The sequence below is a fragment of the Thalassophryne amazonica genome, chromosome 10, assembly GCF_902500255.1.
Source record: "Thalassophryne amazonica chromosome 10, fThaAma1.1, whole genome shotgun sequence".
Lineage (NCBI taxonomy): Eukaryota > Metazoa > Chordata > Actinopteri > Batrachoidiformes > Batrachoididae > Thalassophryne > Thalassophryne amazonica.
The window spans coordinates 23197216-23224390 of NC_047112.1; the positions used below are offsets into that span (position 1 = coordinate 23197216).

The following is a 27175-nucleotide window of genomic DNA, read 5'->3' on the forward strand; positions in this document are numbered from 1 at the left end:
GAGACTATTATTTAGGTATTTTCTCTAAATTTATCAGTGGTATAGTGCTTGTAGCAGTAGACATTGTGTCAATTAGTGCACCTGAACTACGTACGCTTCATATGCAAATAGCCATAATGTTGTTAAAGCACATTTTAAAGCTATACATAATACTGTGAAACCGTAAAACCGCTGTATTTTTGCCCACGTTTATCGTACCGTCCAAATCTCATACCGGCCCATGCCTAGGCACAAATCTGGGTACATTTCAGCTGCTTTGAATGTCCCAAAGAGCACAGTGGCCTCCATCTTCCACTGCCCGTCTAAACTGAGTGATTGGGGGAGAAGGGCCTTTGTCAGGGAGGTGACCAACAACCCAATGGTTACTCTGTCAGAGCTCAACCATTCCTGTTTGGAGAGAGGAGAACCTTACAGAAGGACACCCATCCCTACAGCAATCCACCAATCAGGCCTGTATGGTAGAGTGGCCAGATGGAAGCCACTCCTTAGTTAAAGGCACATGGCAGCCCAGCTGGAGTTTGCCAAAAAGCGCCTGAAGGACTCTCAGACCATGAGAAACAAAATTCTCTGGTCTGATGAGACAAAGATTGAACTCTTTGGTGTGAATGCCAGGCGTCATTTTTGGAGGAAATCAAGCACCATCCCTACAGTGAAGCATGGTGGTGTCAGCATCATGCTGTGGGGATGTTTTTCAGTTGCAGGAACTGGGAGACTAGTCAGGATTGAGGGAAAGATGAATGCAGCAATGTATAGAGACATCCTGGATGAAAACCTGCTCCAGAGCACTCTTGACCTCAGACTGGGGTGACGGTTCATCTTTCAGCAGGACAATGACCCTAAGCACACAGCCAAGATATCAAACGAGTGGCTTCAGGACAACTCTGTAAATGTCCTTGAGTGGCCCAGCCAGAGCCCAGACCTGAATCCGATTGAATCTCTCTGGAGAGATCTGAAAATGGCTGTGCACCGACACTTCCCTTCCAACCTGATGCAGCTTGAGAGATGCTGCAAAGAGGAATGGACAAAACTGCCCAAAGATAGCTGCATCAAGCTTGTGGCATCATATTCAAGAAGACTTGAGTCTGTAATCACTGCCATCAACAGAGTATTAAGCCAAGGGTCTGAATACTTATGTACAAGTGATTTCTTAGCTTTTTTATTTTTAATAAATTTGCAAAAAATTCAAAAAAAATTTCATATTGTCATTATGGGGTGTTGTGAGTAGAATTTTTAGGGGAAAAATTAATTTACTTAATTTTGGAATAAGGCTGTAACATAAAATATGGAAAAAGTGAAGCACTGTAAATACTTTCCGGCTGCACTGTAGCTAAAGTAAGCATTGTGCTGCCGAAAAGGGGAAAAAAGCTGCAGTGTGTGGGATGACAACTGAACATTTATCGCCAGATGTCTGAAGCCAGGAAACACAGGTGAAGAGAATAGGAAAGACAGAACTGTAGGTGAAAGGTGAGCACAGACTGAGAGCGGTAGATGAGAGAGAAGGTGGAGAGGAGAGGGAGGAGGCGGAAGAAGAAGGAAGGTCGAGTGCAAACCTTCAAAATAAAGGCAAATTGCGTCAATCTGGCTGGGACCCAAGAGTGGTTGTAGAGCCTCAAATACAATTGTGGTCAAAAGTTTAAATGCACTCATCATGGTAATTTGGGGTTTTAATGATGTCTTTGAACTGTTCTTTTGGCAGGGTGGAATAATTGTACAGCATTCACCAATAATGGCTTCAAAAATAAAAATTGGGTACACAAATTGGAATTTATTTTGGATCTCCTTTAATTCACACAAGCCCAAACTTATAAATACATACACCCCAAGTAATACTTCGACCAGATGCTTTTGTTTAATTTAAATGAGTGAAGTTTTTTCCTTGTTGCTTTTGTGTTTTTGTGCCTTGCATTTTTCCACTCTATGCACTTCATGGTTTAAATTTTTCTTTTTTCTTTTTTTTTTTGGTGTGTACCATCAGGCCTGAAAAAAAAATTCTAGGGGTACGTAATATTGCAGATCCAGGTAGTAGTATCTGTTTTGTCTGTTAATCTAATGCTATAAGTGGGAGTTGGTAAATAAATTTAAGGCTGAATAGCGGCTAAGAATTCAGTCAGACATTTCTTCTGAAATGCGCAGTTGCTTTTTCACGTATCTCATCAAACAAAGGGATTACAATAACCCTTGTTTAAAGAATATATTTTGTGAGCTCTTACAGGGTTCAATCATTCCTGTGAGCCAGTCAGCTGTAGTTAGGATTAAGCTCAAAGTGGATGGATTTAAAAAGTGGCCTAATGAGACCAAGGCCCCTGCTCTGTGATCAGTGGGCGTGGGCATTCCTCATGAGCTTAGTGCTCATGAGGAATGCCTCATTCTAAAGCATGTATTCATCAAACACATTTACCTGTTGAGAGCAAATGTGTTTGATGAATACATGCTTTAGAGTGCATTTGATGGACTTGAAGTTGTAACAAAACAAATCTTGCATATCATTCCAGTTACTTCAATGTTCACTGAAGAGGATGGGTATGTGCATGCCACACTCTGGCGCTGCAGAATATTTATTTATTTATTTTTAACTTTGTATACCAGTTCAATAAAAGAGGCTGAGGATTTGTAGTGTTACTGTGTAGGTGCAGGATCTGTGCTGCCTGAACTTCCATGCATTTGTCCACACTTGCCTTTGTGTTCGTGTGCATCTGTGGAAGTGTTTGTGTGTACGTCATTGTTTGATTTTTGGGGTCATGGGAGGTCATATGCTGATGGTGGCCCAGGCAACCTCAAGCCTCTCAGGTTTCAGAGTCAAACATTCCTCGCTGGCTGCTCCATAGCTGTGAAAACCGCAAAGCAGCTCCAACAACAAACACTCCAGGCACTGGGGGAAAGACGGCTAACCTGTGGCTAATCAATGGCACAAGTTTGTCTCTCCAACTTAAATGTTTGTTTCCAAATTTTCAGGCATGCTTGCTTAATGGAAAAACTTACTGTTGCATTCCTTTTTTTGTGATAATGTAGTGCAGTTTTGAAACTGTTCCTGTTAAGCTGAGTTGTATGTTTGTTTATTTCAGTTTCACTGTTCGACTTTTTTTTTCCGCTATAGGAAGGGTATGTCTGTTTTTGGGTTTGGGCTTTATCAGTACCTCACTATTGAAATAAGCAACTGTGTTGAAGGCAAATATTGTAGGTTGTCCGGGGAAGGTGTGTGTGTGTGTGTGTGTGTGTGTGTGTGTGTGTGTGTGTGTGTGTGTGTGTGTGTGTGTGTGTGTGTGTGTGTGTGTGTGTGTGTGTGTGTGTACAGAAGCTATTGCTGTAGAATTTTTATGTATGCTTTGGCTGCATTGCTTTTTATGGCACACTAAGCAGCTGGGACAGTTAAAATATTTATTTAGATTTAGTTAAACTATTGTATATACAGGGATTCACCTGGTAAAAAATGTGAATTGGCCAGTGTTTGCTCGGTGCTGAGCACAATGGGCTTTTTGCAATTTGAATGGGCCATTTGCCATGCGATTCACACGTTTTTCTTCTGTTTAATGATATATGATTAATCATCATCATCATCATAATCATCATGGGTTGGGGTAAATACAAACCTTGGTAAAAGTACTTAAGATTCTTGATTATCCAATGCACTCATATAAAAACAGAGTTTATTATATAAAGCTTGACTTAGCATTTAAAAGGGTGTAATGTTTCATAATGGAACAGAGAAATGTTTAGTAATTTACAAAGAAATAGTCATATAGTCAACATCCATCTTAGAATTACAGGCTATGAAATAATATCAGCATAAGTTAGTTATTCTGAGTTATTGTACCAATAATAAAGATGCCCCATTAACAATAACTTAATGAGTCATGAAAATAAGGAACTTTTGTCTGTGGTTTTGATTGCAAACAAAGTGCCCAATGTTTTACAGAATATTTTAAAATGCTTAATTGTTGCATTTATTGGCTACATGTAAAAATCATAGAAAGTACAAAAAAGAGACAAGGAGCAAAACTGATCTGAGTTTATAACTGTAACTCTTTTTTCTTTTTTAAACAAGAGATGAGGATGTTCCCATTTCTAATGAGAAGACGACAAGAATAATTTCATTTCATAGCACTTTATGGATAAATGCAGTCATCCTACATAGCGATCAGAATTCATTCAGGTCAGCGGTCCTGATCAGCACACAAAATCAGACTTATGTAAAGTTTGACATTAATCTGCGGTTCACACCACAGAAAAATGTCAAGGACTGATTTAAACATTAAATTGTCGATGCAGCTTTTGGATGCATTAGAGGTCTGTGTGTTACAAAATGTCAGTCAGCTTTATTTATTTCCACATTTACACAGCCAATGGCCGCCCAGGCAAAACAATAAAAAATAATAAAACGATAAACAACAACACAGTGGAATAAAACTGATAAGACCCAATAGAAGTGATTTGATTCAAAGACCAAGATGAACAGGTGAGACTTGAGACGCGTTTTAAAACCTGAAAGGCTAGTCACAGTCCACACTGTGAAAGGTAGCGTGTTCCACAAAGTGGGGCCCACAACCACAAAGGCTCAATCTCCTCTAGTTTTTAGGAAGGCTCGAGGAACGCCCAGAAGCATCTGATTCACCGACCTTAGGGCTCTGGAGGGCTGGTGCAATCTAATAAGGTCAGACAAGTATTTTGGGGCCAGCCCAGGCAGAGACGTAAAAAACAAATAAACGTATCTTAAAATCAATCCTGTACCTAACCGAAAGCCAGTGAAGGGAAGAGAGCACGGGAGTTACGTGCTCAGGCTTATTTGTCCCAGTTAGGAGATGAGCGGCTGCATCCTGCACAAGCTGAAGGCGGATAAGCTGTGACTCAGTGCCAACATACAAGGAGTTACAATGTTCTAAGTGCGACATAATAAAAGCATGGATCACTTTTTAAAGGTCTTTCTGGCTTAGATAAGATTTAACTTTGGATAAAAGCCTCAACTGAAAAAAACAAGACTTGACCACTGAGCTAACTTGTTTATCTAATTTAAATGCACCATCAATAATCACACCAAGATGCCTAGCGAGGGATCATATGTAAGGTGCTAGTGGTCCTAAGGAGCTGGTAAGGCCCTGGACCATGTCAGGGCGACCGAACAGGACATCCTCTGTTTTGTTTTAATTTTTATTTTAAGAAGTCAATCCACGTTTTAATGTCACTCGTGGAGTGAAGCACAGCCTGAAGAGAATCTTTAGAAAAGACCTTCAATGGCAAATATACCTCAACATCATCAGCGAAGCAGTGAAAAGGAAGATCATGCTTCCTAAAAATTGACCCCAGGGGTAGCATATAGAGGGAAAACAATAAAGGCCCAAGAATTGACCACTGAGGGACTCTGCAGGTCAGAGGGGCCACTGAGGAAGAGAACTGCCCCAAATGCACAGAGAAGGATCTGTCTGAAAGTTACAATTTAAACCGACTCAAAACAGTGCCTTCAATGCCGACAGTGTTTGAGGTGTGACAGGAGAATTGTGTGCTCCACTGTGTCAAATGCTGCTGTCAGATCAAGAAGAATTAAAAAGGCACAGTTACCAGAATCAAGGTTCAATAAAAGACCATTAAACAATTTTAAAAGTGCAGTTTCAGTACTGTGAAGAGGCTTAAAACCAGACTAAAGCAATTCACAATTCAGAAATTCTTGGAGTTGGCTAAGAACGACTTTCTCTAAAACCTCAGAAATAAAAGGAAGTTTAAAAATTTGGCCTGAAATTAGACAACACCAAGGGATCCAAATTTTTCTTTTTGAAAAGAGGCTGCACTATGGCTTGCTTGAAGGAGGATGGAACATATCCAGAGCTCAGACACCTATTAATAAGGAGGAAAAAAGACTCAACTGCGCCAAAAACCTCTTTAAATAAATGGGATGGAATGCTCTCAGATGGACAGTAAGAAGGACGTAAGTGTTCTGCTATTTCAGTAAATGTAGAGAGTGAGACAGGCTCAAACTGGTGAAAGACAGCTGAGCTTACTGAGGGGGTCCTGAGCAGACTGAGGGAGTGGGAATCTAAGAGCGGAAAGCTTATCGATAAAGAAATGCAAAACATTTTCACACAGAAAAAATGCACCATTTTATTTGGATAACAATGTTAATCACAGGCTTGGGTGAATGGTGCACTAGCTCCACGATATGATAAATATTGTGATACACCTGTTGCATTTCGATACATGTCACATAATTACCCTGCTGTTCACACTAATTATGTAGAAAGTAATCTGTGGTAGATCTTTAGGCTTAAAGAAGCATATTATTCTCAAGTGAAAATTGTAAGACTTGATGTTATCGGTTTCCTATTTTTAGATTTTATGAGTCATTTTTTATTCTTCTGCGGGAGATCTTTTTTGTAATTGACTTTTTGCCGTATTGCAATACTCAAAACAAACAAACAAACAAACAAACAAATCATGCAATTCAGTTCAGGCTGTGTTGTATGGTTCCACCCCAAGCTGACATGGTTGGAAAAATAGGTAAATTTAAAGTCAACTTGTGGGTAGGGTATGTACAGTAGTGTTCAGAATAATAGTAGTGCTATGTGACTAAAAAGATTAATCCAGGTTTTGAGTATATTTCTTATTGTTACATGGGAAACAAGGTACCAGTAGATTCAGTGGATTCTCACAAATCCAACAAGACCAAGCATTCATGATATACACACTCTTAAGGCTATGAAATTGGGCTATTAGTAAAAAAAAAAAAGGAGAAAAGGGGGTGTTCACAATAATAGTAGCATCTGCTGTTGAAATGTTCAAACTGCTTTTTTAGCAATCCTGTGAATCACTAAACTAGTATTTAGTTGTATAACCACAGTTTTTCATGATTTCTTCACATCTGCGAGGCATTTTTGTTGGTTTGGAACCAAGATTTTGCTTGTTTACTAGTGTGCTTGGGGTCATTGTCTTTTTGAAACACCCATTTCAAGGGCATGTCCTGTTCAGCATAAGGCAACATGACCTCTTCATGTATTTTGACATATCCAAACTGATCCATGATACCTGGTATGCGATATATAGACCCAACACCATAGTAGGAGAAACATGCCCATATCATGATGCTTGAACCACCATGCTTCATTGTCTTCACTGTGAACTGTGGCTTGAATTCAGAGTTTGGGGGTCGTCTCACAAACTGTCTGCGGCCCTTGGACCCAAAAAGAACAATTTTACTCTCATCAGTCCACAAAATATTCCACCATTTCTCTTTAGGCCAGTTATTTAACAGAGGGACTTTGCGGGGGATTCTTGCAAATAAATTAGCTTCACACAGGCGTCTTCTAACTGTCACACCACTTATGCTGCTTTTACACATAACGACGACAAGTCACGAATGCCACGAAGTACACATTCTTGGCCGTTGATCACGAATGTGACGATTCGGGGCAGAGGCGTCAGGTGTCCTCAGGAACTGCTGCAACCTGTTACCACGCGTTACGATTAATGGCATGTGTTTCTGGAGAATTATCAGGAACCATTACGCATGGTCAAGAATAGTGTTCCGCGCTATTGCGTGTAACAGCGCATCGTTAAGTTCTGTCACGTTGTGAACAAGGTGAATTGTCTCCACACACACACCATATTCATCCAACCGAATTCAGATTGCTCCAGTTTTTCAGAAGAACTTTGTGACTGCATGCATATTTGGGCTCTGTGCCATGGAGTGGCGCATAGAGGAGGAGGACAGAGCCAGATGTGTGGCTTCATGTGGCTGTCGTCTCGTGCATTTTCCCAAACATCAGGCACATGCAGCAGGTGGAACACCTGCAGGAGTGCGCTGAAGAGCACTGAAATTAGACTTTTAGCCGACTTGGTGTAAGCAGTCAAACTGAATGCGGTGCAGCAGGGTTTAATTGTGCGCACGCTTCTTCCTCCGCTGGACTGGAGGAGGTGCAAAGATGTCTGGCTGCACATGAGTCTCCTCTCGCTCCTCTGGTTCCTCTGGTTGCTCAGACCTGTTCTCCCGCTCATCGGTTACAACAGCAGGTGGAACACCTGCAGGAGCATCCTGAGGAGCTTCAGCAGGAACTGTGGAACGACATTTGGAGCCGAGTTTAATTGTGCGCATGTGACAGAAAACTGATTTGTCGTGGCGCGCAGTGAAATGTGATGCTGCGTTACAAGTTGTGTCAAAACTTGACAGTTTCTGTTTCACTTCGTAATAACGCGTGACAGTTTGGGCTCCAAGAACTATCACAGGAACCACTACGAACGTTGTCACGTTCTATTAAGGATCATTACTCATCAAGACGGATCAATACTCTGAGTTGTGACCTCCACGACGTGAGACGAAATGATGGTGGTGTGTGACATTCGTGGAAGATTTTTTGACAGGCAAAAACATGCTCCACGAATATCAAGAATATCACGCATCAACACGCACTATTAAGAAACCTATTCAGATGCGTTAAGTCACATTAAGAATGTCAGGAATATGTCACGAATGACAGAAAAATGACATTCGTAAGGCGTCTTGGTTATGTGTAAACGCACCTTTCCAGGTAACTCCAGACTGTCTTTGATCATCCTGAAGCTGATCAGTGGGTGAGCCTTTGCCATTCTGGTTATTCTTCTATCTATTTTGATGGTTGTTTTCCGTTGTCTTCCACACATCTCTGGTTTTTTGTCTATTTTAAAGCATTGGAGATCATTGTAGATGAATTGCCTATAATTTTTTGCACCTGCATATACGTTTTCCCCTGTCCAATCAACTTTTTAATCAAACTACGCTGTTCTTCTGAACAATGTCTTGAACGTCCCATTTTCCTCAGGCTTTCAAAGAGAAAAGCATGTTCAACAGGTGCTGGCTTCATCCTTAAATAGGGGACACCTGATTCACACCTGTTTGTTCCACAAAATTGATGAACTCACTGACTGAATGCCACACTACTATTATTGCGAACACCCCCTTTTCTACTTTTGTTTTAACTAATAGCCCAATTTCATAGCCTTAAGAGTGTGCATATCATGAATGCTTGGTCTTGTTGGATTTGTGAGAATCTACTGAATCTACTGGTACCTTGTTTCCCATGTAACAATAAGAAATATACTCAAAACCTGGATTAATCTTTTTAGTCACATAGCACTACTGTTATTCTGAACACTACTGTATGATTCACACGACAGGTTAAATCTGCGCTGCCATGTGTTTATTCAGTAAATCAGATTCATTTTGTCAGGCTTTCATAAATTTTAGCTCAGAGAAGAGCTTGTGATTTGTTTGGCATCTTCATGAAATATCATGTTTGGATTCATTTTGTTCCAGAGATGATAAACTTTCCATTTATACTGTCTTGCATTTTGCTGAGAAATACTACATTGTTTCCCTGCACCCTACATGGGATTGTGTGAAATCCTTCAGTGTATCAAAAAATTTCCTTTTTAAAAATTCAGTATTATCCTTAAAAATGTCAGACATGAGCGATAAAAGTTTTATAGTGCTTGGGTGGTTTTGGAGTGAATACTTGGTGATTTTAGTAAACATGTAGGTTGTAGCTTCTCAGTGGAAAAGTGTTTTTGAACTTGTCTCAACATTCTATTCGAAAGCCTTTATGTGATATCATTCCATCATTATAATGACAATGGGAGCTACCTGAAAATGAAATCTGCAGGATTGCATTGGTGGAAGTCTGCCAGTGCTTCTTCTCAAGTGATGAGTTCCCGTTATTGGCTTAAAATGTTTAGCATTCCTCCTAATCTAACCCTGTTTTCTCATCTTTACCCTCCCTCCCTTGGTTTCCCTCCACTGTGTCTCTACAGAGGATTTTCAGTTCATTCGTGTACACCGAGAAGACATCAAACGGAGAGACAGAAGTGCAGCAGGTGAGTAACAAAGGCTTCTCTTTCCTCTGTGTGCACACACGCGCATGCACATCTGCCTGTCAGTGTGTGCATGTGTCATGGATGGTGTCTGTTTGTGTTCAGTTCAGCAAGAAACGGTGATATTTATTCACACACAAACGCACACACATACTCACACAAATGCACTAGCCATCAGCGGAAAAAGGGGGTTTATTAAAATTCTGCAGCTGCCGTCTCATTGGCTTTGAAGTTTTGTGTCTGTTTTTCCACTTGTCTATCTCTCCGCCTGCTCACAATATGACTGCAGAGCTGCTCCCTGACAGAATAAGGCTTGAAAGAGATAAACAGAACAGGGCCACAAATGGGAGACACATTCCAAATAACTCTTAGTCCACTCGTGAAAATTTATGTGTGCTATGTTATTCTTACAGTAAAGGAAAATGCACCTTTTTTTTTGGTGCCAGATATATCCAGACTCTTAAGTGTGTGTGTGTGTGCGTGCACAGGCAGTGTTTCTGTGAGTTTATGCCGGGCCTTTTGGAAAAGTGTTACGTAAACACCAGACTAGTAAACTGCCACCAGTGAGAACACACAGGTGGATTTTTGTTTGCATTTCTCCAGTGATTGTCTTTCGGTGTGTATCTGTCACCTTGCAGCTATTTAGCATTTCAAAGGTGACTCAGTCGGGTCTGTCGCTTCACTGTTTCTTCACCTTCATAGAATTATGGGCAATTGTGTAACTCGCTAGCAAAATACTTTCTCGAACAACACTTGGGTGTTTCTGTCCTCAAGAAAATTGTAATTTACTTAATAATTTTTTGCAGCTTGCATGAGCGATGTCCTCATCCAATCACAGTCACTGAAATTAGGGGTGATGAAGGCGTGTTTTTTTTGTTTTTTTTAATTCATCAGTAGTCACAGAGGTTTTCAGATTCAAACATTCCTTCTGTAACCTTATCTTTATTAATCTCAACCCAACACCCCAAAGTAAATTTTGGTCTTACTATAAATTATTCTGCCAGTGACTGTGGTTTAATGTTGCCAGACTGGACCCCAGGTTGCACCCTTTCTGCCTCGTCCTGTTCTGTGGCTGGACTGACCGCACCAGGCACTGTGAGCCATATGACTCTGTTACAGGAGAGAAGAGCTCTGTGTTTGGTTGGAGTGTGGCTAATCTATAGATTGCTTGTTGGAATGTGCGGTTTGGCGTTGCTTTCTGCAGACTGTAACGTTAGCTTTAACTTGCACGATTAGAAGTTTCTGGTTTCTTTTTTGTCACTGTAACAGTCACGTCTTGCGCTTTCCCGTCTCCCTCCCTCCAGCAATGGAAACAACCTTCTGCTGAACACTGGTCCGTTTTCCCCTTTTAATACTAAGGCCACTGGAGCTAATTGCCGTGCACGGTCAGTGCTATGAGGGTTGGGGGTATACTTAACTTTATGTTCCTGTGTCAGTGTGCACATGGGCGGCGAGTGTGTGTTCTTTGTGGTGGAGTCAGAATAATTGCGGGCTGAGCCGCAGGCTCTTGTTAAACCCCTAATAGGAATGGCGACTGGCTGATTAGGTGTGTAAGCGGTCAGTGGGTCGCGGTACATTTCCCTGTTCCTGGACTGAATCACAGCCCTTTTTTTTGCAGCCACCCGTAATTATGGCATGTGAATAAAAGGTGTCCAGTTACTGTGGAAATAGGTCTTTTTCCCAGTTGGATAACTTCGGAAAGTATTCAGACCACTTCAGGTTTTCTACTTTTTTCAGTTCACACAGTGGTCTCTAACACACTGATGATTGTCATCGTAGTAAACCGGAAAATTTGAACATTCAGACTGTTTGCTGTCACATGGATCAGGTGCACCATTTCTCCTTTAATGATTCTTGAGCTTGTCATACTTCACTGAAGCACTCTCATGTCAGATGGTTGTGGTAATAATAAAGTAAGGCCCGTGTAAGTACGCTTTAGGGTCTGTCTGACCTTTATTCATTCTATCCATCAATGGTTACCTTAAAACATAAACATTAAATTAAACTTTGTATTTGCAAGGTACTTTGGCAACAGAAAGCAAGAAGAACCTTTTGTGAAGCTCATCTGGCGCTCTGGTTATTATTAATGTCCTCCAAGGGTCTGCTGTCCCACTAGTTATTAGTTTCTCAAAAGGTGCTGTAAAACCATTTTGAACGAGAACTGTGATTTGTGTGCTCAACCAGAACTTAGTACTTCAGTGGGAGACAGACAAAATAAAATGTATGAAGGGCTGTATGCACATAGCCAGCATTAAAGGCACTATAAAGGATTTATTGCTGCTGGATGTTGCGCAAACACCAGCGTCACAAAACAAACCACCAACTTCCCTTTGTCCACAACTCCCCCTGTCCTGAGCTGAAGTATTCAAATTCATTCATTCATCTATCTATCTTCTACTGCTTAGTCCAATTAAGGGTCATGGGGGGCTGGAGCCTATCCCAGCAGCCATAGAGCGGGAGGCGGGGTACACCCAGGACAGGACGCCAGTTTGTCGCAGGCCACAAACAGACACACCCACACACACACCAGCGGACAATTTAAAGATCCCAATCCACCTAACCCGCATGTCTTTGGATGTGGGAGGAAACCGGAGCACCTGGAGAAAACCCACGCAAACACGGGGAGAACATGCAAGCTCCACACAGAAAGGCCACGGGAATTGAACCCATGACCTTCTCGCTGTGAGGCAACAGTGCTAACCACTAAGTCACCGTGCTGCCCAAATATTCAAATTATTTACGGTAAAGTTGAAATAATTAACAAATTAGTAAATGGACATGAAATGAATCAGTGGCAGTTTTGAAAAGCAAAAATTTCAAGCACTGCCATTCTTTTGTTTTCTGTTTTCTAATATAATATCTGCGGCCTTGTTCTGCACTATATAATTTGTTGTTGTTATAGGTAGGCGTGGTGGCCAAATGGTTAGTGCACTTGGTTTCAGTGCGGAAGGTTCTCGGTTTTAACTCTACCCCTTCCACATTTCTCCATGCAATGTGGAGTTGCATCAGGAAGGGCATCCCATGTAAAACTTGTGCCAATTCATTCTTAATCACGCAGCTCATTACCAGTGCGCATCAGTCTTGCTTTGCTTCATAAGCTCAGTGCCAACACACAGTGATAACAGGCAGCGTCTGACTATCACAGTCAGTGCTGCAGTGATTGAAGTTTTAAAAACATGTTTCACTCTCCTTTGCTTCAACTATGTACCAAGTCCATTTCTGATGCATGGCACGTGATTAGGGATGGGTATTGATAAGATTTTATCGATCCAATTCCTTATCAATTCCCTTATTGATACCTCTTGTGAATTTTCTGTGTACTAAAAGTAGGCTTTACAGGTCTTCTATGTCAACAACATTTTATTGAGTCTTAAAGTAAATAAACATGAAATTGGTCACTGGATCCTTAGACTCTGGACATAAACAGAAATAAAATCTGTAGATTTGTCATGAATGTCTTTCCATGCCTCTGAGCTGAGCTCTTGCAGCTGGCTGTGCTGCACGTCAGGATGTAATTCATAAAGAATGCAAGACGTCTCATTTTGGGATGAAAAAACATTTTAGTTGATTTGTAGTTTCTTGTCTGTATTACAGCATTTGGAAAGAGGTGTCATTTTATTTAAAGCAGCAATTCGTTTTGAAGTTATCTCTGTCTCGGCAGAGAGCGGAGCAGCGTTTGGAGCTGTGCCAACGGAACGGAGGATGATTCTCATTTCTTGACTGCAATAAGACAAGAGTCCCAGTTAGTGACTTTAATTCACACAAAAGTGACTCATAATTGACATATTTAAATGGCTTTGAGAGGGCTTAAGAAGCGGACTTTTCACTTCTGAAGAGCAGCGAATCAAAGAACCAACGAGCCAGCGGATCGAAGCATTGCTTCATTGGTTCATGCTTCAAAGTGGAGTCGTGCTACAGAAGCAGTTGATTACAGACCCGCTGCAATCAGCGTAGAGAATTGATCATTTTCCCTACAAACATACTCAAAAACAACGGCTGCTCTGAAGGACCGATAAGGGAATCATTAAGCACAAAGATTTTTGATGTCAGTGGATCGAATCATTTCTTAACGATACCCAAAAAGAACCGGTTCTCAGTACCCAACCCTACCCGTGATGTAAAGGCCAATCAGGTAGCGATCTCCTTGTCATGACCGTTTTCCTCCTGGTAACAGAGACAACACAGGTGCGTAGCCAGAGGAGTGAGGCAGCGGAAACCCCCTCCCCTCCAAACCTAAGAATAAAAGGCCACTTTTGACAACATTATAGAATTTTCACATATAATAATAATCATAATAATAATAATGAGAATTCATGTATTTTTAACAACTAAAGCATTCTTTAATTGATTTTACTGAGTGTGCTAGTTTTACTACTGCTATGCTGTCATAAATGGAATTGATGAGCCACATAAAAATGTTTGCTTAAATTTCCAAAAAATAAACGGTGCCTTTTCATGCCAAGGTTGCATCAGAGGGCTCCAAATGTGCTTCAGTGTTTCAAACGTCCTACTGAACTCAGCATTTACGTGAGAAATTCACTTTTCATGTACTAACTGTGGAACTGTCTGAAGAACAAGGTTTAATTTCAGTTTAACCTCTAATCACTGCCTTTCAGACATGTCTGTACTTCTTTTTTGCAGTTGGCTAAGAAGATTCGTGAGAAGTTTAACCGCTACCTGGATGTGGTGAACAGGAATAAACAGGTGGTGGAGGCTTCATACACTGCTCACCTCACTTCCCCTCTCACTGCTATACAGGACTGCTGTTCCATACCAGCATCCATGATGGAGTGAGTACACAAAAATCACATTCCTCACTCACACACTTGCTCAAGAAAACGGTATAACATGAGATTCTATGTAAATCCCTGTTGTTAAAACATACACAAAACATTCTATAGCTTGTCTTTTAAGTTTTCTTTGCAAAAACATAGTATATATCATTCTTGCATTAGTTGGGATATGCATGAAAATCACATAATTTACAGCTTTTACAATTTTTGTTTTTTTGGTTTCATCACACTCACTCTGATTCCATCACCAAAAAATGTTTGTTTTTTCCTGCAAATGACATAATTTACACGGACACTTGAGCATGCCAATCTGCAAACTCTGGTGTCCGCTTTGTTTCACATGTTCCTGTTAAAAGGGAGTTTTTCCTTCCCACTGTCGCCAAGTGCTTGCTCACAGGGGGTCGTTTTGACCATTGGGGTTTTTCCGTAATTATTGTATGGCCTTGCCTTACAATATAAGGCGCCTTGGGGCAACTGTTTGTTGTGATTTGGCGCTATATAAATAAAATTGATTTGATTTGATTTTGATTTGACATGTTGCCTGGTGAGACTGCATTGGCCACAATTTTTCCCGAGCTCACCAGTGCATCTGTGTCTCGTGGAAACCAGCCTTACATTGTAGACCCACCCATTCCAGCAGCCAAAAAAGCCGAGCTGAGCGAGAGCAAGCTGCTTTCATTTTTAATCTACACAGCAGCAGCTGTCTGCAGCCCTCAGTCTTCTCCCTACTCTCTTTCTGTCTCGCCCACTCCCCTTTATCTGCCAATGTCATCACGTTTTGCTCTTTGAAGATTTTGCAGAACAGACTTCATGCAAGGTCATCTGTCGTTGCTTCAGTACTGCAGTTGGAGACTGCCTGGATAATGGTTACCAACCATGTGAAGCCAAATCATTCACGGAACACGCAGTACATAAAACGTGCTACTGCTCAAGCTCAGGCAAAATTTGCTGAGAAAAATTGAAGTCCTGAGTATGAAGGATGAAATGGCGCCGGTTGCAGCGAGGTTGAACGTTTGGACATAGCAATTTGAATGTGAATGCTGAAGATAAAAGGATCTTCCAAAGGGAGAGAAAATGCACACAGCTTTCTTGCTTTCAGTTTTTTGAGGCGCATGGAGGAATTTTCTGTGGTGTTCTCTTCTCGAGAGCTGTCAGCCTATCAGAAACTGCCCGAGAACCCAAGTATCTCTTCGGTTTGTTATGTCTTAGTTTTTAACAGTCTCAAAATAGAAGGTATATGATGCCAGTATTTTCCCTTCCTCAGTCTGTGGACAAGATAAGAGAAGCTGAGCCTCATTCCAAGGCATCAGCACAGAAAAACTATAGAATTATTTTGGCATGCTGATGTAGAAAGCATATTTGTGCATATGTGTAGAGATATTGCCACTTTGGCAAAAATGTATATTAACCTGAATGTTCCTCAAACTGTTCTGACCCATGAGTCTACACAAACCATAGCAACAACTATGGTAGGAGGAGCTCACTGCATCAGAATTTCCACTTTCCTTAGCAAGAACTACACAGATATTCACATTTCAAAGAAATGGCAAAAGCATTGCCATGGGGAGTTGTTGCAATGAGAACATGTTTAGTATCTCAACATATTATGGAGGGATTTTATCAAAATAATTTGCCAGGGTCTGTTTTGGCAGTGAGAAAAAGTGAGTAGATTTTGGGAATGATTGGCATTCAGATTCTAGATTCCCTCCCCATACCCCCCATGATTCTTTTGTTGGGAAGCACAGTGGTGCCAAACTGTTTGCCTCTCGAAAAACCCAAAAAACACCATGACAAAAACGGGAGCAGCCAAGGGAAAGTCTTGTTGAGAAATAGTCTTCAGGGTTGACTCTTCTTTACCTAAATGTAAAGTGTGTGATGTTGATTGTGGAAATGTGCCTCAAGTTTTTTTTAGAGTTCAGGATTGTGAACCCTGGATCGTGCTGTGTACTATGACAGTCTGCTGCAGTTTAGGAGCAAATCCATCTTCACTTTGGTTTGCAGAAAACAATTGAGCCAAACGGTGCATCCAGAAGGTATCTCGTTTTCCACATTTTATGTTACAGCCTTATTCCAAAATGGATGAAATTCATTATTTTCCTCAAAATTTTACATGCAGTACCCCATAATGACAATGTGGAAAAAGTTTTGTTTTGTTTTTAGACTTTTGCAAATTTATTAAAATAATTAAAAAAAAACCCTAAGAAATCATATGTACATAAGTATTCACAGCCTTTGTCACAAAGCTCAAAATTGAGCTCAGGTGCATCCTGTTTCCACTGACCATCCTTGAGATGTTTCTGCAGCTTAATTAGAGTCCACCTGGTGTAAATTCAGTTTATTGGACATAATTTGGAAAGGCACACACCTGTCTACATATAAGGTCCCACAGTTGACAGTGAACGTCAGAGCACAAACCAAGCATGAAGTCAAAGGAATTGTCTGTAGACCCCTGAGACAGGATTGTTTCGAGGTACAAATCTGTGGAAGGGTATCAAAACATTTCTGCTGCTTTGAAGGTCCCAATGAGCACAGTGTGCTCCATCAGTTCAGATCCACCAGGACTCTTCCTAGAGCTGGCTGCCCTCTAAACTGAACAATCAGGGGAGAAGAGCCTTATTCAGCCTTATTCAGGGAGGTGACCAAGAACTCGATGGTCACTCTATCAGAGCTTCAACATTCCAGTATGAACTCTTTGGCATGAATGCCAGGCATCATATTTGGAGGAAACCACTCACCATTCCCACAATGAAGCATGGTGTTGGCAGCATCATGCTGTAAGATGTTTTTCAGTGGCAGGAACTGGGAGACTACTCAGGATTGAGGGAAAGATGAATGCAGCAATGTAGAGAGACATCCTGCTCCAGAGCGCTCTTGACCTCAGACTGGGGTGACAGTTCAGCTTTCAGCAGGACAATGACCCTAAGCACATAGCCAAGATGTCAAAGGAGTGGCTTCAGGACAACTCTGTGGATGTCCTTGAGTGGCCCAGCCAGCAAAGTGTAGACCTGAATCTGACTGAACAACTCTGGAGAGATCTGAAAATGGCTGTACACCGACACTCCCCATTCAACTTGATGGAGCTTGAGGGATGCTGCAAAGAGGAACGGGCAAAACATATTCAAGAGGACTTGAGGCTGTAATTGCTGCCACAGGTTAATCAACGAAGTATTAAGCAAAGGGTCTGAATACTTATGTACATGTGATTTCTTATTTTTTCATAATTAATAAATTTGCAAAAATTTCAAAATAACTTTTTTCAATATTGTCATTATGGGGTGTTGTGAGTAGACGTTTGAGGGGGAATATGACTTTACTCCATTTTGGAATAAGCCTGTAACGTAACAAAATGTGGAAAAAGTGAAGTGCTGTGAATACTTTCCGGATGCTTTGTAGTGCCCAATACCGCTGTTCCACTAGAAAATGCTTTTGAATAACTTATTAGATTGTTAAAAGAGCTGCAATGAAACGGCAAGGTATTGGGTTCAAACTAGGGCCAGGGGTGGAGAATGGCTAATGGCATACTACTAGTAATGCATGAGTTAAAAAAACAAACTGAGTCATAGTTGGCCCCACTGCCAACTATGACTCATAGGTTTTTTAAAACCTATATTTATCCTCCCAACTCCTGTAATTTTTTAAATCCAACTTATATTGTGTTTTATAATGGGCCATGAAATATCTAAATAGTTTTAGTAGTTGTTCTAGTTGTTGTCACCTAAAATTGTGCCAGCATTATTTTTATTTTAATTGCATATATGCGTTGTGGAGCTGGAGCGCATGGTGCACATGGTTTGTCCCACTGAACCCAAATAACAAGTAAATTGGAAATCCACATGAACAACCTGAGAGCAAGTGCCGCACATGTTTTCAGCAGTGCAACAAAGTTCATCCAATAACTCAACACACGTTCCTGTTTTAATTTTTCTGGCACAGGTGCTTTAGTACACCTCAAGAAATGCACATGCATTGTGATGAAGTGCACCTTGCTGGGGTGGGGGCTGTTGTGTCCGATGACACAAACACACAAGCAAGCAGGCTTCACATCTTGACCTTTCACAATAAAAGCCCTTGGACACATCCAACTGCTACAACAACAATAACAATAATAATAATTAATTATCATTATTATTTCTGTAACACTTGCTGAGTTATATACAGTGCACTTCCCAAAATAAAATACAATGAAACGCAAAAATTTAATGAATGAATGAATCCATAGTTTCTACAGGTTTCAGTAAGTGTGAGGATAATCTTCAAACTTGAATTGCAAAAAAAGTAATATTTTTTTAAACTAGAAGCACTCAGAGATTGCAAACCTCCGCCAAGGCCATGGGGTCACTGATGCCATAACATCTACACGCCGTGGAATCATTGAACCTAAAAAAGTCTAACGATGTTTGCTCAGCAGTAAAAAAAAGTTTCATCTGCTGTGACTGGATAACATGTATCCTTAGTGCTTGGCATCACAGTTTATTGCAACTTGCACCTTTCCCAGAAGCTACTGTCATCTGAGCACTGATATTGATATTGCATGTGCTTATAGACAAAAACAAATAAGAGACAAAATTCAATTTATTATTCAACTAAACTGCAAATATATGAATTTTTTAACATTTATGAAACACTTCTCTAAACAAGGCCATAGGGTCACTGACCCTAAAGAGATTCCCTCCTTGGCACAGTGATCTATTTCTTTTTGTCTCTTTCTCTAAAATTGTATATAATGATCATTAGATTATTAATATATAAACAAAAATAAATTTAAGAAATATTATAATTTGAAAACAAATGCACCTGAACGTGATGTCAGCTGCAACTGCTTAATGCTAACTTTTAACATTGAAAATGCCATAGACATGCTAACGCATTAGCATCGGGATCCGGATCGTGATCTGGATCACCACTAAAATGTAATCACTTGTTCCTCTTGTCATTTCCAACCACTCCACAAAATTTCATCAAAATCCGTTCAAAAAGTTTTGAGTTATCCTGCTGACAAACAGACAGACAAACAAACAAACGCGACCGAAAACATAACCTCCTTGGCGGAGGTAATTATGTTTAAAATTTATTTTAACTTACTTTTATTTATTTATTTAATTTATTTTTGTTGTTGCTGTTGAATAATAAGTACCAGTTGCTGTTGTGGTTGAAACTATGTATAGGAAACGTATTCAAAAGAAAGCAGCAAAAGTTGCAGAAATACATCATGTACATTTGTGAAGAGATTTCATGCCTCTGTAGTCCGACTGTGTCCTTCAGTGGGTTTAGACATCAGCTGCTCCTGGGGTCTCAGCTGGGTCAGCCAGCGTACAGGAGGATCAGATATTTCACAGGGTGTCCAAGTCTGCTGGCTGTTAAGCTACTGAGCTATCAGTTCACAAAGAGGCCAGTGAGGGCAGCATTTAGCGTCTGTTGGTATGCTTTAATCACAGTTCAGTTTCTCAGCCAGTCTGTACCTGAAAATAGCGAATGTACTGTCCGTCTCTTTCGTGTATTTCTGTTTATATTTTTATCACGGGATCTCCAGGTGCTCCTTTCAACAGTTCCACTCGTGCGGCTGTAAATGTGAGAAGTGTGTTGGGGAGCTGTCCAGATGCCTCTTAATGGTCTCATTTTTCCAGTAGTTTAGAGGAGATAAGCTTTAAATTGGGTGTGCAAGATAAACACTACTTGCACGATCACAGTACATCAAGAGGAAAACAAACAACTGCCGAAATAAAATAGAAACCAGAGAAACTGAGATCTGAGGTGTGACTGTTATGGTAGAGTGGAAACAAATAAGACAAGGTGTCTCTAAAGATAGCACCATTACAGCTCTGTTTCCAGGCACCCTGTGGAGCTCACACATTTTTAGTTGGGAATATGTTAAAACTCTGACCTGCATTTTTGAGAAATAAAAAGTTTGTACCGTTGCACGCTTAGGAAGTACTTACACTTGGCAAGCCGTATCGTGTGCAAGCATGGTACGGCTTAACTGTGCCTGGGCCCCCTTGCAGAGGCGGTCAGGAGCACAGTTCAGTTGGACTCGGGTGCAGTACTCAGTGTAGTGTGGTTGCGAGTGGTGCTGTAGCATGGATCTTGGATGCAGGATTCCATTTAACAATTATGACTCATTTCTGATGCATAAATAGTACAGTCTTCATTTAAGAGCATTTGGGTTAAAAACTAATCTGGTTTCTTACCTTACTGATAAATGTGAATTGTTGTCCTACTCAACTGCTGCCTAAATCTTGCCGTGTGCTGCGCGATTGATTGCTAAATCCTGTATTGAATAATTTTATCATGTTAAGTATGCAAGAGTCTATCAAGTCTTAAAAAATGACTCAAAGCAGGCTACAAAGCCAGTAACGTTTCAGATTGCATTATTGTGTTATTCAAGCCATAGTGGCATATCTGAATTTTTTTTTCTCCCAATAAAGTTACTTTTTAAGTACTGCAAATTATACTGCTGCTCGTGGGCACTTTCATCTTTTTCCTTTCTACTCGTTCTGTGGCAGATTTTTTTGTGTTTACATTGGCTAGTTTTAGTGGCTATTCGGCTGCCATTGCTTCAAAAACCTGGCAACTCTGTGTGGGACTTTGCCGTTTTTGAAAACAAATGTCAAGTTGACATTAAACGTGCTCGGGTCCGGACTGTTTAGTGCAATGTGAACGCAGGCCAGCAGGGGAGTGGGGAGGAGGTACCATCATGCTCGGACATGGTACAAAGCAACTGGGCCTAATGTTAGTACACCCCTAGTCATTGTTACTTAAATAATGCTGAAAGAACTAGTTGTTTTATTATTACCTTTTGACTGACAGTCACGGAACTTGAAGCAGGGGCGAGTCATGGCTTAAGGAGGAATCTATTAACCTTTAGTATGGATGAGGTTGTCTCTGCCCCACTGCCAATAACAGTTTGTAGCATTGCATTTCTCTGCACTTCAGTCTCTTATTAAATTAGAGGGGTTCATTTGAGCACATGCCCCACAACCTTGTCAACTATATTAAGATTCCAACCCTTCAGCCATATGTTTAGATAAATTTATTGCTGGCAGATATGGAGTATTGATTAATATTGGGTTGGCAGAGGGGAAAGAAAAAACCCATTCAAGATCTACACCAAATTATAGTGAGTTCTTTCTTGGCGCAGCCACTGCAAAATTTACATATATATATATATATATATATATATATATATATATATATATATATAGTTGAGTTTTTGAGTTATTCTTGTGAGAAATTAATGAAGCCAACCAGTCAGACGCAAGCTGAAACATAACCTCTTTGGCAGAGGTAACACAAATTTCTAATACCATGACTCACGAATAAAACAAAGTTTAAAGACATCATGTTCTCATAGCGCTCATGCCAAGCTCCTGTTTCTCAAACAGCATTCTGGATATCTGACCTACTGGCAGATTTACAATCCAGAGCAAGAGTATATGTGGCACCAGTAAGAGTGTGAGAGGTTTCTCCAACTTAGTGTTTCAGATCAAGCTGATCTTTTTCATTCATAGTCAGCAACATGATGATGACTCTGTTTGCACATCACAGAAAGTGGGATGGCAAAATACCAGGCAGGTTGGGGTGGGGGGTTGTTTAAATGACCTTAACAGATGTAAAAGCTCGTCCACGAGAAGAATTTATCTGTTTCCACAACATGCGTTTTTTAATGTCAACCCCCTTGTCCTTCTCCCTCTACTCTGGCCTCCCTCGTGCTTTCCTGCCCTTTTTAATTTTCTTTGCTTCATTCTATCCACATAGTTGAACTGACTTTTTGTTATTTCCTTTCTTTCATTTGCTCTCTACTGGCAGATTGATACATATTTCATACAACATTTGACACGTCGACTGAGCGTGGAATGAACACGTTTGACACCACATATGTGCGCGTGCATGCACACACACACACACACACACACAAAATGCATTCAGACACAAGCAGACACAAGTAAAAGTTTATTTCTTTGGTCAGATTCCTCTTTCTATTTTGCCGTGACTCTTACAAAAACTTGCATCATTAAATTTGAGTCTAGTCAATGCATAGATGATGCCCCCCCCCCACTATGAGCTATTTAATCCAGCTGGCATTTTGACAGTACATTAATGTACAGCACAGTGCACTCACATAAAGCACTGTGCATTTGCTTTGGATAATTTGTTTTGAAAACCACATTTATTTATTTATTTTATTTTATTAATCAGTATTTGTAGTGCATCACCTTGTTCAACAAACCGGAATTTTTTTCCACACCTCATTAAAATCTCTGATCTGAAGCCTTCTCCCCCCCCCCCCCCCCCCCCCATAGTTCTGTAGTACATGCACGTACACTTTTTTGATTCTCAGTTCAAAGCATGTGCAAATGCATTTTTAATTTATTTATTTAATTTAAATCTGGCTCCGATCTTTCTGCACACATCCTCTTTGCAAAGTGCACTGAAGGAGAATAGTAATGACTTTGGCCTTATGGGACTTTAAATGATTGAAGTCCAAACACAGCCAGTACATCACAGAATCTGTCAATCACACCAGGCTGGTGCCAGGCCTGCAAGTAGAGGGAGCTAAAGAGAGAGAGCGTGTGTGTGTGTGTGTGTGTGTGTGTGTGTGTGTGTGTGTGTGTGTGTGTGTGTGTGTGTGTGTGTGTGTGTGTGTGTGTGTGTGTGTGTGTGTGTGTGTGTGTGTGTGTGTGTGTGTTACTCAGCAGAGGGGGGGGGGGTGCAGGATGGAAGGATCAAAGCGCACAGCCTTGGTGCAGTGCAGAACGGACTGCTCTTGTGCGTACCTCCCATTTGTAAGCTTTTTGTCAAATAAGGGCTGTGTTTTACCATCAGCGTGCACACATTCATGTCCTTGGTGTGTTATGAAATAATGCCTTGCATCATATAGCATAAATAAGACCAATTACGTCATAGAAAAATGTTGCGTCTCATGTAAAGCCGTTTGCAGAAATGCCACTGGTTGAAGGTCTGCTGATTGAAACACATGTTGCTTTTGTTGACACCTCTTAAACACTTTTGGGTGCCAGCATTCTTGAGGCTAACACACCCGTGTTACTGCACCACATCGGGCACATTACACCGGGGCTCCATCTCGTGAGCGTTTACAAGGCCAACCGTTAAAGGCAGTGCAGGCGAGTAGCAGTGCTGGGAATTATATATGACTGTATGATTTTTCTAAACCAGTGTTCCTGATGACACTAAAGTTCTTCTGGTCTGATCCCTTTGGCCAGTACAGAACTGTAATCAGAGATGTAGGCTGGTGGCTAAGAGTGAAGCACACCCCAGATTCCTGATCGCTCCTGCTTCAAAGATGGCACAGAGCCTAAATGTGATGTTGTATTAAAAACCTTTTCTGCTCGACGCCACCATGAAGCTGATGCAACAGACAAAAGTTGCGCTGTGCTTAGTTTCTTGAGTCATATTCACAAAAGTCTTCTTGTGTCTTCTCTCAATCCATTTTTGAGAGCCGTCTGTTGTTTTTGGGCTTTTGACCATTTGGGCTTTTGATTTATTTTGATCCTCATCTTGCATTTGATGTCTGATTCTGATTCCTTTGATTCTGGAATCAGATTGCTGACTAATTCTGTGATCAGAATCTTCATCTCATTTCCTTTGATTATGAATATTGAATCAAGGAGATGAACATAAGGAGAACAATGTCTATCAAAGGCAAAGTATTCAACAATCAGGATCAAAGCTCAGCAACCGGGATCGACATCTAGTTCCAAAGGTCAGCATTTGGACCAAATTTAAGCAAAACAGATCAAGGAGCAAAGGTCAGCAATTAGGAACAAAGGCCAGAGAGCATGATCAGATATCAGTAATCTGATATCAATAATCAGGATCAAAGGTGAGGATTCAGGATCCCGCAGTTATCTGTCCATAGGTGTACTCTGATCCAGGTGGTGGACAAGTATGCGTTTTTGGTTAAAAGCCATGTTTAATTAAATGTCTCTGAGCCTCTGGGTGATGAAAGTGAAACATTTGCAGAAAAACTTTAATTCTTTGCATCTTTAAATTGATAGAATAAATGAAAATTGTAGACCATCAAGCAAACAGTCAAATTGTACTTCAGCCATCATTTCTGTTAGTTTAGAAGAGAATTCAACTGATTTTAAATATATAAAGATATTACTTGTAATCTCCTGTTTCCATCTCTGTGCTCTGGAGATGTTAAATGATCACTGGAGAGAGTGACAATTTAAGCTTTAGAGTGATCTCTATATAGTTTGACATAGTCAAATTCATATTGTCTCTGAAACCACAGGAACTGGGGACATGACATTCAGCCACTCATGCTCATGTTTTCTGAATCTGCTGTTTTTCTAACCTACCATTTTGTGGCTAAAAGAGTAGGCCTCCAAGTCATATGTGCACGTAATTCAAACTTTACTCCTGGTTTACAGATTTATGAGTGCAATTTTCTTACCTTCCTACACAAGGCTGGACATAAATACAATAGCAAATTGTCTCATGTTAATGGCATAACTGCAAAAGAGAAGATATTATTGTCCTTACTTGCTTATTTATTTATTGCAGCTAAGTAGCTCAGGAAGCCAATGCAGAAATGCCAAACCTGCAGTTCCTTGAATGGCTACGTCAGGTTGTCTGCAAAAGCGAGTCAGTGCCTGTAGAATATCTTGTTAAAATGTTCATCTTTACAACATATATATTCATGTTTACACTCTGGTACAAAAAAAAATAGTTTAGGTCCCTGTAGCTAGCCCCCCCCCCCCCCCCCCCCCCCCCCACACACACACACACTTCCGGACTGTACATCTCTGAGCGTGGCGCTAATTTCAAGAAGTAGCAACAACAGCGTGGGGCAGTTTGTGTACAAGTTGCTACAAGGACAAACAAGGATTTTAGAGGCATGTTTGTGGTGAGGACGAGGCTGTTAAAAGCCCATTATCTGAGTACCTGGCAGCTACAAGGACAGGACAGGCTGTTTTGGACAGGCTCAGCCTTCTTGCGAACACAATCCCACCTGCTTTGTGCGACAGACGCTGTATATAAAATAATTATTTTGCAGTCGATTCATCATTTTCTGTCAGAGTTTAGATGTTAAAAAAACACCTCTAATTGCTTCTGGAATCACAGAGGACATTTGGAGCTTTTTTTCCTCTCTCTGTCTCTTGTGCTGAGGTGGAGAACATACTTGGAACAGCCTAAAAGGTAATTATTTGCAATGTTTATGTTGTAATAGCTTGGTAAAACAGTTGCATGTTCATTCCTTCCTTATAAGCAGCTGTAAAAGTAAGTTTATGATAGATTTAACATCTTGTTATAATGGATCAGAGGAGGCTCACTCTGAGCGCACTGACGCAATGACTCACGCTCAAGACAAGCATTACGCAGAATGCAAGCTCACAAAAGAGCGATTTTGCAGACATTAACAGACGAACACAAAGTTGAATCACGTGTCAAAATGACCGTAAAGCAGCGGAAGAAATAAATCCAGCGAGAAGACGCGCAGAGGCGACTGTCCAGGAACCCCTGGTTCGGTTCTAGCTGGTCTGGTGCATTTACTGACTCTGGAATACAGGTGAACAGCAGCCTGGTGCAGGACGCACACCACCCGGACCAAACCCATGCCAAAATGTGCACCAATGTCACGTTACATGGTGCTACACGGTGCTACATGGATCATATGTGGCTTTACATGGATCATATGCGGCGACACCAGCCATTCGAGGCTGGACGGGGCTCAAATGACGGGTTGGTCGTGGCTCACTAGAGGCTGATACGTGGCACATGCGAGGTACAGAGAGGCACATAGAGGCTTCTTCATAGCGGACACGTGATGGCTTAAAATGTGGATCATTCTTCGAATAGTCGCTGACACACCCATGCATGGCTCATTATTCATGGCTTATTATTCGATGAGACCGAGGCTTATTTGGTGTGTGGTTATTTCTACTGATAGACAATCTAAGACTTCTGCACTCTGGTATTACTGTTGAGTGCAACGTCAGTGTTAATTAATTTGTATGTTACCACCATTAGCACTAACTAGCAGGTATTGATGGGTTGGTGATGTTAGCTACCCTGATAGTGTCACGGTTATTAAGGCTATATGTCAGTCATAGTTTTTAATCCTCGTACACACATCACCTGTTATAAGAGCCACCACCCAGTCTGCAAAAATATGCATTAATAAACACGATTGTTAGTTTTGTCACCTGTTGTTGTTGTTGTTTAGTCAAATGTCCTTATCGGTTTTAGTCATACTTAGTCATTCACATACCATTTTTATTTATTCAAGTTTTAGTTGATTAATGTGGTTATTTTAGTCTAGTTTTAGTCAAAATAGAACTGAATGTATTGTAGTCTTGCTTCATTTAAGTCATTGTAGTATTTGATTAAAAAAACAATACGATTATTTCTGATTAAAATTTCAGTCAAGATAGTGTTTCACACATCTGAAATACCGAATGTTATAATTACCCGACAGAATACACTCGTTGAATGATTGAAGGTTTATGGCATTTTTATTCCCCAATATTTAAAATCCATAAGGTACAATTAGACATTTGGTTTTCTTGTCAATCTCATGATATTTATAGTGG

At 40.7% G+C, this 27175-nt stretch overlaps 1 protein-coding gene across 2 annotated transcripts in view; it reads left to right on the top strand.

Moving 5' to 3' along the window:
• cachd1 (cache domain containing 1) overlaps positions 1 to 27175 on the top strand; it is a 203080-nt gene that overhangs the window by 87290 nt on the left and 88615 nt on the right. For both annotated transcript variants that reach the window (XM_034179556.1, XM_034179557.1), the window contains exons 2-3: positions 9766 to 9828; positions 14467 to 14615. In XM_034179556.1, coding sequence (XP_034035447.1) covers positions 9766 to 9828; positions 14467 to 14615 — 212 coding nt within the window. The remainder of the gene's footprint in view (positions 1 to 9765; positions 9829 to 14466; positions 14616 to 27175) is intronic.